At 39.9% G+C, this 14,563-nt stretch overlaps 1 protein-coding gene across 4 annotated transcripts in view; it reads left to right on the forward strand.

The window, feature by feature from the left end:
* The window catches only part of LRBA (LPS responsive beige-like anchor protein), a 302,351-nt gene that overhangs the window by 240,870 nt on the left and 46,918 nt on the right, over positions 1–14,563 (forward strand). For all 4 annotated transcript variants that reach the window (XM_063415460.1, XM_063415457.1, XM_063415458.1 and 1 more), the window contains exon 48: positions 10,400–10,567. In XM_063415460.1, coding sequence (XP_063271530.1) covers positions 10,400–10,567 — 168 coding nt within the window. The remainder of the gene's footprint in view (positions 1–10,399; positions 10,568–14,563) is intronic.

Genomic DNA, 14,563 nt, shown 5'->3' on the forward strand with positions numbered 1-14,563 from the left:
CTGTGGCACTGGGCTGGCAGGGGCTGGAAGGGGTGTCCGTGGCAGCGGTGGATGGAGGATGGAGGAGGAACCCGCGGTGACACTGAGAGGACAGAGCTGGAGGAGGTACCTGTGGTGACACTGAGAGGACAGAGGTTAAAGGAGGTACCTGTGGTGGCACTGAGGTGACAGAGGTTAGAGAGGGTACCTGCGGTGACACTGAGAGGACAGAGCTGGAGGAGCTACCTGCGGTGGCACTGAGGTGACAGAGGTTAAAGGAGGTACCTGCGGTGGCACTGAGGTGACAGAGCTGGAGGAGGTACCTGTGGTGGCACTGAGGTGACAGAGGTTAGAGGGAGTACTGCGGTGACAGATTGGAGGAGATTCCTGTGATGTGACTGAGGTGACAGAGCTGGAGGATGTACCTGTGGTGTGACTGAGGTGACAGAGCTGGAGGATGTACCTGTGGTGTGACTGAGGTGGCAGAGGTTGGAAGGGGTACCTGTGGTGTGGCACTGAGGTGGCAGAGGTTGGAGGGGGTACCTGCGGTGGCACTGAGGTGACAGAGCTGGAGGAGGTACCTGCGGTGGCACTGAGGTGACAGAGGTTGGAGGGGGTACCTGCGGTGGCACTGAGGTGACAGAGGTTGGAGGAGATACCTGCGGTGGCACTGAGGTGACAGGTTAGAGGGGATACCTGCGGTGGCACTGACGGGACAGAGGTAGAGAGGGTACCTGTGGTGGCACTGAGGTGACAGAACTCAAGGAGGTACCTGTGGTGACAGAGGTTAGAGAGGGTACCTGTGGTGGCACTGAGGGGACAGAACTGGAGGAGGTACCTGCGGTGGCACTGAGGTGACAGAACTCGAGGCGGTACCTGTGGTGACAGAGGTTAGAGAGGGTACCTGTGGTGGCACTGAGGTGACAGAGGTTAGAGAGGGTACCTGTGGTGGCACTGAGGGGACAGAGCTGGAGGGGGTACCTGTGCTGGCACTGAGGTGACAGGTTGGAGGGGATACCTGCGGTAGCACTGAGGTGACACAGGTTGGGGACACCTCCACAGCTGAGGTGACAGCTGCCAGAGGAGGTACCTGCAGCAGTGAGTGCCCCGTGGTGTGAAGGTGGAGGTGGGTGTGGGTTCCTCTCCCTTCTCAGGGTAAAGTCACGGTTTCACTGAATGTTCTGAGTTGGAAGGGACGCCCAAGGATCACCGAGCCCGAGCCTTCAGTAAATGTAAATGTCCCTTCCAGCTCTGTCAAACAAGGACCCCACGCTGTCCTTGGGCTTAGCATCCTCCAGGTGAGAAAGCTGCGTGCACTCCACAGGCTCATCAGAGTGTTGTGTGATTAAAACCTTCTAATTTGGTTGTTGCTGCTTTAAAACATGGCATAATATTGTGCTGTATTTTTATTTCTGTTTTTCTATTTTTGTAAGCTTTTTTTTTTCCCCATCCTGGCAGGTAACACCATAGACAGTTGCTTGTTTTCTCTCTAAAGAGCAGGAGCTGGCCCTGGGAGTTCAGTTTCTGAATTATATGGTTATTTGGAAGATAGGAGTTAAATAAAATTTTGCTACAGTATATTTTTATTCCTAAATGTTAAGGGGTTTTTAGCACATCTATCAAGAAGAAGTTATGCTGTTAATATAAGAGAAAATTCTAGGGTTTTCTGCATCTTATTCAGCTTATAACAGGAGAATATGTATTTAATAAAAATGTTAATAACTGACCATATGCTTTTTCAGCATTCTACCTCTGAATGTTCATAGCATTCATCTCCTGTGCCCTCCCCACTAACCTGGTTCAGAGTAATGCACAGGTTATGAAAAGTTTGCTCTCAACTGGCTGCAGCCTCTGTTGCACTTGGAGGTGTTTATGCCTCGGTTTCCTGAGCATGCTCAATATATTCAATATATCACTTGTCTCTCTGTGGATAGCTGTCAGTGGAAATTTGAGGCTGGTTAGGTGAAAGAAGGGAATAAAATATAGAAAAAAATCCACTATTTACAAGAAAGCAGTATGAATAAAGCTGTTTGAAACTTAACATGCAATACATCCTGAAATTAGAATTAAAAATTGGAAATTTTGTGTTTCTTAAGGATGGATGTTTTAAGAAGTAAAGTTACACATTGGTCCTATGTGATGATATAATGCTGTTTGCTATTTTTGTAGCTGTTTGGTTTATTCAGATTTGTAATTCTTGTGTTCTGTTCCCAAAAAGCTTTAGAATAGTTCTATTCTGCGAATCAGCAGACAAGTCAAATGGCAAGACTGAAATGACTTTTCTGCCTGACTTGCATCTAAACTGTGTTTTAAATTTGAAATTCCTTGACCTTTTGTCATACCATTTCCTAATCTTAAACAACTTTTTCTGGAGCGTTTTATTTGCCCCCCACCACTGGCTTCAAAGCCAAATTAGATTAGTCTCTACAACTCCTCTAAGATGTTTGCTTGTGCCGTTTGCAGTGATTTGAAGCCCATGTGTTTGCAGCCATTTCTGTCTCCTCTTACATGCACACTAAAATACTTGTTGATCATTTCAGCTCTTGTGAATTGGGTATACAAGTGACACATCAAAGCACAGCATAAACGCTGCAAGCTGTTGAGACAGAGCGCAAAAATAAAGCAACAGTTCACTGCTAGGGCTTACAGAGTGAGGCTTAGGGAAGGGAGAAATGTACAAGCAGTTTAAATGTAAAATACATTAAAAAGTCACTGGTTTCTCACAGTTTGAAGTGTGTTGTGCCTAATTCTTAGGCTTAAACTTTGAGGATTTAATGGAGTGGCAGTCGAAATACTGAATTGAAAGCCATTTCAAGTGTGGCTTTGTCTGTGTTCACATAAATCTTTTTTTTTTGGAATTTTAGTGATGCAAGTTCTGTTCATGTTCTTGATTCTTTCTAAAGCTTCATGAGCCTCACTGCAGTCACTGAGTTTGTACACTGCATTAGGATTATGCTACCTGTATGTTCAGTAAATGTAAGCAAGCTAAAATCCCACTCCTTGAATTTCAGAATTTGGTTTGTTTCAAGCCTCAGTGTTTAAAAAGCTGGCGCAGCCTCGAAGGCAAGGAAATGTTGTGCACTTTGAAGTTTTGTAGTGTGTGTTTTGCACCTCTCTCTCTCAGGGAAAGAATCTGTAACATAAAAAGCCGAATTGACTGTTTACCATCCTTTTAGAGGTGTGGAGTCCTCTGACCTTTCAGTTTGTCTTTGCCAACTCCTGACATTCAGGCTGTGGTCACAAAGCTCAAGGAGGTGCCACACAGGAGTCCCTTGGCCAGAAGTGAAGCCAGTGAGCTGAAATGTTGAACCAGTGTCCCTGAATTAGGCTTTAGAGGGGAAAATTAATTATCTTTTGAGAGTGGGATGCTGAGACGAACCAATGCACAGCCCTGCCCTGTGAGACACAGTCCTGTCTGGTGGGATTTTGGTGTTTGGGTTTTTTTTCTAAACACAAAACTTCATTTGAGCTAATTTGACTGAGCCCACTGTCGGCTGTGTGGTTAACAGGCTGTGCTTGCATGGGTAATAGGTTCCAGACCCGGGCTGTCAGTCCTCATGCAAACAAGTGCTGGGGGAACTGGGAGAGGAATTGCTGAATTTCAGGGAGGAGGGAACTTCCTGCCTCCTTTTGGTGCTGTGTGTGAAGATTTTCAGAAAGAGTTTTCATTCCCTGTCTTGGCCTCAGGATGTCGATGACTTTTCCATGGGAAAGAATCTTCTTAACAACGTAGCAGACATTTTAAATGTGGACAATAAATTCGGGGATGTGGTAGGGGCAAAATGGAAATGGTCAATAGCCCAGCAATACCTCCTGCTGTTATCAATACTTGCTTGTAGCCAACTTTTGTAATAAAAAATGGTTCTGGACTCACCAGTCACAGTTGGATGTTCTGTGTGTCTCTGCTGCCAGCCACATACAGCAGTATTATCAGAGTTAGGAATAATTATGGCCATTGGTGTGATTTCACAACTGCAATTAATTATTAATTATGGCTTTTAGAAATCATTTCTCATATAGGGGAATATAGTAAAGACCTGATAATTTCTTTGTTCCTACCAATTCTGTACCTTTTCCATCTCTTGGAGTGAAGAAATCAGGCAGTTGGGACAGGGCTGTTCTTGGGATGCCTTTTGGAAAACTTTGATTTGCTGATGGAGCCAGTGGGCTCAGACAGGTTTTACCCACTCTTGTTTTCCAATAACATTCACAATCATGAATTTGTGAACAACTGAGGTAAGGCAACACCTAAGGTAGATGTCTAAACTTCGAAATTTAAGAATAAAAATGCATCGTTTGTTCTGTCCATAAACTGTTCGTGGAAGATTGTTCTGCCTTAAAATATTTCTCTCAAATTTGCAGGTTATCAAGGATATACTGAGAAATATTTTAAAGGTGATCACTGCCCTTGATGGAAAGAGTAGCTCCAATGCAAGTTTTCACTGAAATCTTTTATTCCTGGCACCTAGTAATAGACATTTCAGTTGAGAATAAAGCTGAATTTCAAAGTAGCAATGTTCATTTTATACAATGTGTAGCAGCTGTCTAACTTTTCCATGTAACCTACAAAGTTACTGTTGTAGACTCAATGTAGAAATGACCAAAAGATAAAAAAGTGCTGAAGATTTTTAGCTAAACATGCTACTCATATTTTGGTAATAATGACATTAATTCAGATAGGAGTTTGTGTCATTGCATTGCAAAATATATTTCTTTGTTTACGTGCTGCTCGTGCAGAATATACCTTGCCACAAAATGTCAGTAAGTTACACTATTACATGAATTTTCTTTTTTGCCAATGCTTACTGGCTTAATGTTAAATACAGAGAAGAAGGAACAGAGGAGGGGAAGTTAATCTTCCAGAGATCCCCTGTCTCCGAGCTTCTCAAATTGCTGATACCCTTTTTTCTATGAGATCAGTTACCTTCAGTAAAACATCTGAGTGAAATGTTTTATTAGGACTGTATTTTCCAGAGTAGTTTACCCTGGTATCACTAACCAAATAGAGAAATAAAGTAAAATGCCCACTTTTGTTACAGCAGTAATGAGGAATTGGCCGTGCGTTTCTGGAAAACACAAAAAGAAAAAATGAAATAATTTTTTTTCTATAAGTAATGCTCAGTTTCTTAAGTATTTAATGCTTAAAACAATTTGTAAAATACAGCAAGTAAAACTAAATACATTTGCTCAAAATAGTTACTTACCAAGTAAAAAACCTCCAATCATGCAAAAGGTTTTGGTGTCCCTTTTATCCTTTTGGAATTTGTGTTACCTCATGCAGAACATGGAGTTTTCTACTTCTGTCCTCTTCCTTCTGATATCCTCAGGCCTGAATTCTGTACCTTTCTAATAACTTCATATAGATCTGAGAATAAACTTTATACAGATCTTTATTCTCAGATGTCCCCCCCTGTGACCAAACAGTGTCACTGATGAAAAAGCGCATTTGGTAATTTACTTTTTAATTCCTGGAGGTTCCTGAGAAGCCTCTAAAGATAAAGCCAGCACTTGAGGAGTTAATGTGTTATTAGGAGGACAGGAAATCTGGCAACTATTGCAGAAACTAGACCTAATGGTGCACACAAACAATTTGTCAGTCTTGGTAAAAGTGAATAGCTTTCCGCAAAGTGCCTGCGTTTGCTTTGTTTGAACAGCCCAAACTTCTCCTTTTCGAACTTTAAATCTTAGAAGTGAAACGTGATCCCCATATTGAATCAAAATAATTTAATTCGAAACATATTTTGATTGGAACAAGGCTGACGTGAAAAGAAACTCTAGAATAATAATAATAATAATAAAAAAAAAAAGTTGAAAGGACTTTCTATCATATATTTAGCAGGAAAATTTGAAACAGTTCTAATTAGGCTGCAAAAACCAGCTTTCTTCATTGTGACTTCCAGAGGTCATATATCAATGTTCAGGCTGCATTACCCACTTGTGTCTGAAAGGCTGAACATGCAAACATCGTTCCAGTTGTTTCATTTTGCTGCCTTCGGGGTTTTGTTTTGAGTTTTGTTTTGCACACACGTATTTCCAAGCCAGAACATTATTATTATTTAGCATTATATATATATATTATAATATATTATATTATATTAGTATTTATATGTATTTAAAGTACTTACCTGCTGCTGCAGTTGTGTTGTTGTTGTGTTGTGTTCAAGAAGATTTTTCACCAAAAGTTGTGGTTGTGCTAAAAGATGTGTGAACCCCTAATTCGTGCTTTTCTGTTCATACCTAAATGTTTTTCAAATGAGACGTAAAAGAGACTCCATTTTAAGCGTTTTAAGAGGAAATTCTTCCAGAGGGGAATTAAAAAGGTTAATCCATTAAAGGTAACAGGCAATTATTTTTACTGGAGATTTATTTCTTGCTGGTGAAGTGTACTCCTGGATTTGTTGGTTTGATTGTTTGTTTGGGGTTTTTTTTTTTAATCAAATAAATAGGAAAGATTATTCATGTACAGGCAGTTTTGGTTTCTCATCAAAGTTTCTCCTTTCATTTTAACATTTCATAAACCACATTTTGCATGGGTGGGACTCTTTTTCTGTCGTTCAAATAAGAATTGTGTGCATGCTTTATGCTGTGCTTCAAAATTACTTTGTTTTAATCAGCACAGGAATAAATTCATTTATTTCTGAATAGCTTGACTATGAATATAAATCTGTGCTGATGAAAAAAAATGCAGTTAAACCTTTCATCTAATTTCAGCGTTGGAACATCCCAAACTCAAGCACGGTATATATTCATTTTTAATAGACATCACTTCATGGGCTGTATGTCACTGCATAAAATCAAATAAAAATAAAATAAAAAATATTAAATAAAATAATAAAAGCAGAGGGCAAAAGCCATGGTAGTCACTTCAGAGATACAAATGCAAAGGTATAATATTGTTTGGGAAAATGTATCATGACAAATCTTTAGAGAATCTACACTGGAAAAAGGAAGAATCATTCCCAGCCTGCTAGTTTCATGTTTTCTGTTGTTCCATCTTTGTTCTAGCAAATCGTTCATATCAGTATTAGTTAATCTTTGGTTATAAATTATTATATTATAAATTATTCCCCGTTCAATCCTTTCAGAGAATAGGGCAGAAAGAGATGCTCATAAAATAGTGAATTTCAGAGTTTTTCACAACGAGATAGTTTTGATAGCACATATTTCGTGACATCAGATTATGCATTAAAAAAATATTTATGAATAAACTAAAATTTCCTAGTTAGATCAAAGCTTCTATTTGTTGATGTGTCTGAAGTGTTTCTACCTTGGGACCAGAGAAATAAAAGTTACTAATAGGTGTTTGTGTTTGACATCTGTATACTGTACTTTTTAGCATATCTCAAGTGTTTTAGTCTGTGCCTAATAGATCTCATTAAAGAAACAGATACCAGCCCCAGGACAGTTTGTCAAAGTTAATGTGAGTCCCCTGTGGGCAGAATTGACAATCCGTGGGCTCCTTTGATCCATTAGCAATTTTGATTTGTTCTACAGTAACTCGGTGGGGTTGGGTATGGCTGTCTATGCCGGGCTGTTAGGGTTAAAAAGGAAGTTAAAAGGAGGATTTATTATCACCAAATTATTTTTGGGGTTTCCTTGTGGTGCTGTTTCCCTCAGAGCACGGGGGGCTCGCTCTGCCCTGGGGGCTCTGGCAGTTCCTTGGTTTGCTCCAGGATTTTCACATCCCGTGCCTGGTGCTGGGTTTAATTCCAGCCTTAACAGGCACTGCCTGTCCTAAATGGAGTTCAGGCTTAAGTGATCCTAAGTGCTGAACATCAATAGGCTTGGCTTAGGTCTGCAAGGGGTAAATGCTAACAGCAAGGTTTAAAAGCAACAAACAAGGCAAACCCCATTCTTTCTGTAACCAAATAGTTCTGCAAATTGCAACCTCTATTTCTCAGGTACTTTCCTAAGGAGGACCCATATTAAAATATTCCCACATTAAAATATTCCCACATTAAAATATTCCCATATTAAAATATTCCCATATTAAAATATTCCCATATTAAAATATTCCCACCTTTAAATATTCCCACCTTTAAATATTCCCACCTTTAAATATTCCCACCTTTAAATATTCCCACCTTTAAATATTCCCACCTTTAAATATTCCCACCTTTAAATATTCCAGTGTGGCTGCACGGTGCCTCACATTGATCCTGCACGTGGTGGTGTTTTCCTGGGAAGTCTGTTCTTTACTCATTACACAAGCTGTTAATTATTGCTCCTCATTGATTATGTCATAGCATGAGCACTCCACTCTAACCCAGAGCTTCACTGTGAACCTGAAATACCAGGCAGGCTGATTTGGCCTTTGAATTTTTGTGCTGCTGGGTCTGTCCTTCGAGGTCCTGGCTTGCAGTTATCCCTTTCACTTGGGATTTAACAAGTAAGAAGATTTTTAAATGGCTTAATAAGGAAAAAAACCAATCTGCTTTTGAATCTGTACAAATTTCAAATGTAAAATAGCTTCAAATTTGAAAAAGGGAAGTAAGGTCAGGATGGCTCCCAACCATTCCCTGACAAGGCAAAGCGTTTTAATTTTACTTTTTTAATAAAATCACATTTATACAGATGTTGATCTAAGGAGCTTACTAAAGGTATTCCTTTAGTTAGTCAGGTCCAAATCTTTATGAGGGTAATATGACTCTGAAAATCTAATTTTTGTAGAAAGGAGAATGTGAACAACTTCAACACATGCTGAATATTTACATTTGTATCTGCAAAAACATCTCGAGTTCCTAACATTCTCCTTTTCTTGGCATTAAATAGTTATAATGACAACAGTATGTTCCAGGGTTAATTTTTTTTTAGCAGGATAGCATAAAAATTAATTCTTATCATTGTCATTTGCTGAGCCCTGTAGAATTTTATTGCACATTGCAGCCTTATGGACACTCATGAGACTCCTGACTGGTTTTATCTTATTAAACAATTTTGAAATCATTAATTTTTAATTGCTCTGCTTGTGGTTTTTTATAGTTTTAATTGTGTGTCTGTGTCTAACTACTGGGTATTTTTTAAATTAAAAAGAAACAAAAGTCCTGTCTAAGCATAGATGTTGTAAGGTATTGCTGTGTGATAATCCAAACAGATCCTCTACTGTGTGGAGATTCATTTTAAAGAAAGCTTTCAGCAATTCAGTATCCTAATAAAAGTAATAATAAAAAAAGAATGATATGATGTCTAAGATATGTACAGGTCTTTTCTTGATTGAAAGTTCTAATTAAGTGAATCGAGGAAAATTAACTGAAATTAGCTGTCAGAAAGTCACATTTAAATGAGTGATGATCTGGTGTGGCAGTAAACATTTAAATGATATAAATTGCCATTTAAGTGTATGGTTTAATGTTTGTCATGCATTAATATGACATGAAACTGCAGTGACAATCAAGCAGCTTGCTCTAATTTGAACATATTTAGGGCTTTTGTGTGGAGTGCACCACACAAATTAAGACAATTGCTGGTTTTATGTGTCAATTTAAATGTTGTTTTCAGGCATCGGTTAATGAAACAAACCCATCATTTTTGTGTGCAAATTGCAGAGTGATTTCCTCTGTTTTCAGATTAATTTCAACTTCCTCTGCTCAAAATTAGGAATTTTCTTTGCAAGGAAAATGCCATTCATTTTGCTAGATGAAGAGAATATCTATTTGTTATGTTTTTTCATTTGGTAATTCAAATCAGAAATACATTGAATCCTCTGTATAAAATAGAAAAAACAAATCCTGATAGTGTTTTAATCTACATGAATTAACCCTTTAGATGGCAATGGTTTTTAGGTTATCTTTTCATGTTGTGTTTTTTGGATGCTCTCGTCTTGGGGATTGGGTTGTAACTGGATAACATCATCAGAAAAGCAGCTTAATCATTCAGCATAGTAGTCCTGTATAGATTTGTACACAAGAAATGCATAAAAGTGGTGGCAGTTTGATATTTCCCCCCTGTTAAAAATTTTTTATCTTAACATACCTGGTTAGTTCTGTTTCCCAAATTCCATCAGTCTTCTCCTTGGCTGAATTCTGATTATCTGTCAGAATCAGATAATCCTGCTCTTGTTATTCAGCACGGAGATCACACAGGAAAGCACAATTTCACCTGAGGAGTGCATAGAAACATTGCCTGGCTGTGTATAAATGCACAATTTCCACTTGCTGCTTATCATTTTTCTTATTTCCACTATTACAGTTTAAAAGGAGAGGTCTCCTGGTCAGTGAGAAGTAGGGCATGAGATTCTGACATTTGTCACAAGGCTCATCTTTCTTGGATACAATGTCTAAAATACTCTTGTCCATCCTGTATTTAGACTCATTAAGATAATTTTGTGCACTATAAAATAAAAATGTTTCTTCTACCACCAAATGATGACCATCTGGGAAACTCAAGTTTGTGTTTTGTGTGTGTTTTTTTTTTTTCACAGGCATTAGAAAGTGAATTTGTTTCCTGCCAGCTTCACCAGTGGATCGATCTCATTTTTGGCTACAAACAACAAGGCCCAGAGGCTGTTAGATCCCTGAATGTCTTCTACTATTTGACTTATGAAGGAGCTGTTAATTTAAGTTCAATAACGGATTCTGTACTGAGAGAGGTGAGTTTGGACTTTATAAATACAGAAAAGTCTTCGTTAACCACTGCAGAAACTGTAAAGACTCCACATTGTTCAGGGCTTCTGGTGAATGTTCAATGTCTTTGTGTTTTCTTGTGGTTTGGCCACTGGCCAGTCAATGCAAGGTCCTGAACCAGTTGTCACAGCATCCAGAATGAACAGAACAAGGATGAAAATTGTTCTTAAACTTTGTGCACCTGGATTTCAGCCCAGGCTGGATGCCACCACAAAAACAAATGTTCAGGGATGGCTTCAGCTGCTGAGTTCATTTTGTTCCTTGACACTGGATCTTGGTGGCATGAGCAACCTTGATTTGCCTTGTGCTTCTGGATTTACTTCTGGCACTTTTAACAGTTCTCTTTACCTGCAATCTCCCATGTGCAGCAAACATCAAACATCAGAGTTTTGTAGCCTCTGGTATTTTAATTTGGTTGGCTGTCGAGTTAAAATAACCTGGCCTGTGTTTTTCAGATGCAAAAGAAAATATTTCAGCATTGGAAAGATCAGTAGCTTTACTCAGACTCAGCATCATTCAGAAAAATCTATTTGCCCAAGTATCTCACAGAATATTGTGGGTTTAAAAGTTCTTCCTCCTCTCTTAAGCAGCTGTTTAAAAAAGGGCAGGAGGAGGTGATAAAAACAGATTTTTGATTGATTTTATGTCCTCTCTTCAAACACTATATTGGTAACAAGTTAACTGCAAGTATATTAATTATAGAATAATAGTTTTAATTTTTCTCCAACAGTTCTTTTTACCACATTTATTGTCATCTGAGTTACTTGTGTTATAGCCTGAAAAAAAATTTAGGACCAGGGGAGTGACAAATATTTGGAAGTGTGGATCATCTCAGAGAAGCATTCACTGTGTTACCAAATATTTTGAATTTGTCACATTTTTCTTGTACTTTGCTACAATGTTTCTTATTTTTGAGTTGTTCAGTTGAGCTGTCTGAACTGACTAAAAATGAAGACAGGAGAGGGAGAATTTCAGTGTTTTTAGTTCACAGTAGTGGAGTATCTTAGCAGCAGCAGAATTTTGAATCATGCCTGATGGTGTCAGAAATGCACTGATGAATGCAGCAGCAGAATGAACCGTGTCCTGTAGCACTTTCGTTCTCAGCTCCTTGAAGGATAGGCCCAATGAAATATTTTTATTTAGGATTTTTAATGCCACTAAACCAGGCATGAAAGGTCTCCTGTTTAATTAGGTATCCCTTGCCTTTTACATGTGTTTTTTAAAGCGTATTTCAGTTATGGAATAATTTTAAATGGCACACATGATCAGGTCTGATACAATACTGATACTGCAAAAATTTAATGACTCATCACCAGTGGTGACTTACTCTGGTTTTAGTCATGTACAGAGATGATAGTAATGAAAAATCTGTTTGTGTGTATTTCTGTGTGCATAATCATTCTATATCTATGTGCTAAATGAATTTATCATGCACCTTTGACAGCCTCACCTTCTTCCTGCTTGCTAATCCGTCTCCCTGAGGACCTGTGCTAACATTCTGTGCTGCCAAGCAGCTTCAATCAGCATTTATTTTTCTCCTTCAGTCAGCCTGCCAGAAAATATCTCCTCTTTTCTCCACCAAATTCCCAATTAGAGCCCAAATGAATTTTTGATGTGGACAATTAACAGTATTTTTAGGCAGGCACAGCACCTCAGTATCATTTTATTAGGCAAGTATTAAACTGGATTTCTTGATTTCAAAAATGATAGGTTTGGATTTTTCCTCTTGATAAAATTCAGGTTTGGGTCTTTAGATCTTGACAGCTGTAGCAGAAAAAGTGTTTTGATTTGCAAACCTAAACCAAAGAGAATCTCCTGTATATTCCAAGAGCTGCAAGTTATTGAGGCTTTTAGGTATCACATGGAAATAACAGCAAATGCTTAAACCATGGCAATTTCCCCACCTAGATAATGCAGAGCATGGACCAAATCAGCAATGAGAGGTGCAAATATTTGAGATTTCTCCACAGATACCTGCAGGGGCATTGGTGCCCTGACTCATCACAGGGGCCACACACAGAACCACGGTGGAAGGCACTGAGGGCTGCAGGTTAATGCAGAATTTCCTTAGGTCTCCTAAATGGCTCCAACTGGCACCTTTATTTTTATAGGCAGTCAGGTTATATATATTACAAGAAGGAAGTACTCGTCTAGGAAGGAAAACTGCTTGATTAAAACCATATTCCACCTTTAGTTGTTTTTTTTTTTTTTCCTCTAACTGAAAATGTAGAACTTTTACATCCTCTTATACTGCTGTGAACAATTTTTTCCTGCCATTCTTTCTGCCTATGGGAATAAAGGAAGTAAAGTATTTTGAAAGGGCCTGACTGCCATAATAGAAAATTTTAAACTAAAATGCTAACCATGGGCCACATGCTACCTTTTGGCAGAAAAACCCCGGGGAGAGCAAAGCTTGCATAATTCAAAGTCAAATCTCAGGGGGAGGGGAGTAGCTGGAGAGAGAAGGGTTTGAGCCACAGCCAGGGGGGAAGGGATCTGCAGCCAGGAGAAGCAAGGCAAAAATCCAATATCCCTGCTGGCACATTGGTGCACTGCAGAGACCATTCCTCCCTCCTCCTTCCTCCTTCCTCCTCCTCCTTCCTCCTCCTCCTTCCTCCTCCTCCTTCCTCCTCCTCCTTCCTCCTCCTTCCTCCTCCTTCCTCCTCCTCCTTCCTCCTCCTCCTTCCTCCTCCTCCTTCCTCCTCCTCCTTCCTCCTCCTCCTTCCTCCTCCTCCTTCCTCCTCCTCCTTCCTCCTCCTCCTTCCTCCTCCTTCCTCCTCCTCCTTCCTCCTCCTCCTTCCTCCTCCTCCTTCCTCCTCCTCCTTCCTCCTCCTCCTTCCTCCTCCTCCTTCCTCCTCCTCCTTCCTCCTCCTCCTCCTCCTCCTCCTTCCTCCTCCTCCTTCCTCCTCCTCCTTCCTCCTCCTTCCTCCTCCTTCCTCCTCCTCCTTCCTCCTCCTTCCTCCTCCTTCCTCTCCTTCCTCCTCCTCCTTCCTCCTCCTCCTTCCTCCTCCTCCTTCCTCCTCCTCCTTCCTCCTCCTCCTTCCTCCTCCTCCTTCCTCCTCCTTCCTCCTCCTCCTTCCTCCTCCTCCTTCCTCCTCCTTCCTCCTCCTTCCTCCTCCTTCCTCCTCCTTCCTCCTCCTTCCTCCTCCTTCCTCCTCCTTCCAGGAGGTGACAGCTGCAGAGGGAAGTTGCTGTTCAGTAAATATTCCTGGTGGAAAACGCTGCGTTTTCCAGCACAGCTCTGCAGTGTCACTGCCTTCTGTTGATCCCCAGCACCACGTTTGGATCTGTGGGACTCCCAGTCACCAGGTCTGCTGTGGAAGGGCTCTTTTTTCGCCTGGATAAAAGGGGCAAGGAATCATTTAGCACAGACAAATGTCATCCAGCTGTTCTGGAGAGAATTCATGGCACCTTCTTATCACAAATTCTGCTCTCTTTTTGCCATAGCTGTCCAAGAATGGAGAGGGGAAAAAAAAAAGTAGAATTAGGTCTAAGCCATTGAGGCAAGTAACTGATTAGGAGCTGAAGCACAATCCATACAAAATAATTTGTATCTGGGACTGATTGGTGGGTATTTCATCAGTGTTGATTGGAAGAATAGAAATTCCTCTTGTCTTTGGCTTAATGTAACAAAGGATGATGGTGAATGTGGGCTGCCCTCAGTTACTACTTAAAAGTCCACTTCTCCTCTGATACCCTATGACGTTAGCATAAACACCAAATAAAAAGAAAGAAAATAAAGTTAGTAGCAGGAAGATGAAATATTATTTGTAGAAGACATCATTGATTTGTACAGGAAGTGCAAATTTTATCTATATATATTGGATTTGTACTTCCCCACCGTTCAGGAAGCACCCTGAATTTTATACCATGCTTATCAAAAAGCCACGTTAAAAAAACAAAACAAACCATCTGATAAGGTCTTTGAAGTCAGCAATTAAGGAAAACTAATAATTTTTAAA

The sequence above is a fragment of the Prinia subflava genome, chromosome 18 (assembly GCF_021018805.1).
Source record: "Prinia subflava isolate CZ2003 ecotype Zambia chromosome 18, Cam_Psub_1.2, whole genome shotgun sequence".
Taxonomy (NCBI): Eukaryota; Metazoa; Chordata; class Aves; order Passeriformes; family Cisticolidae; genus Prinia; species Prinia subflava.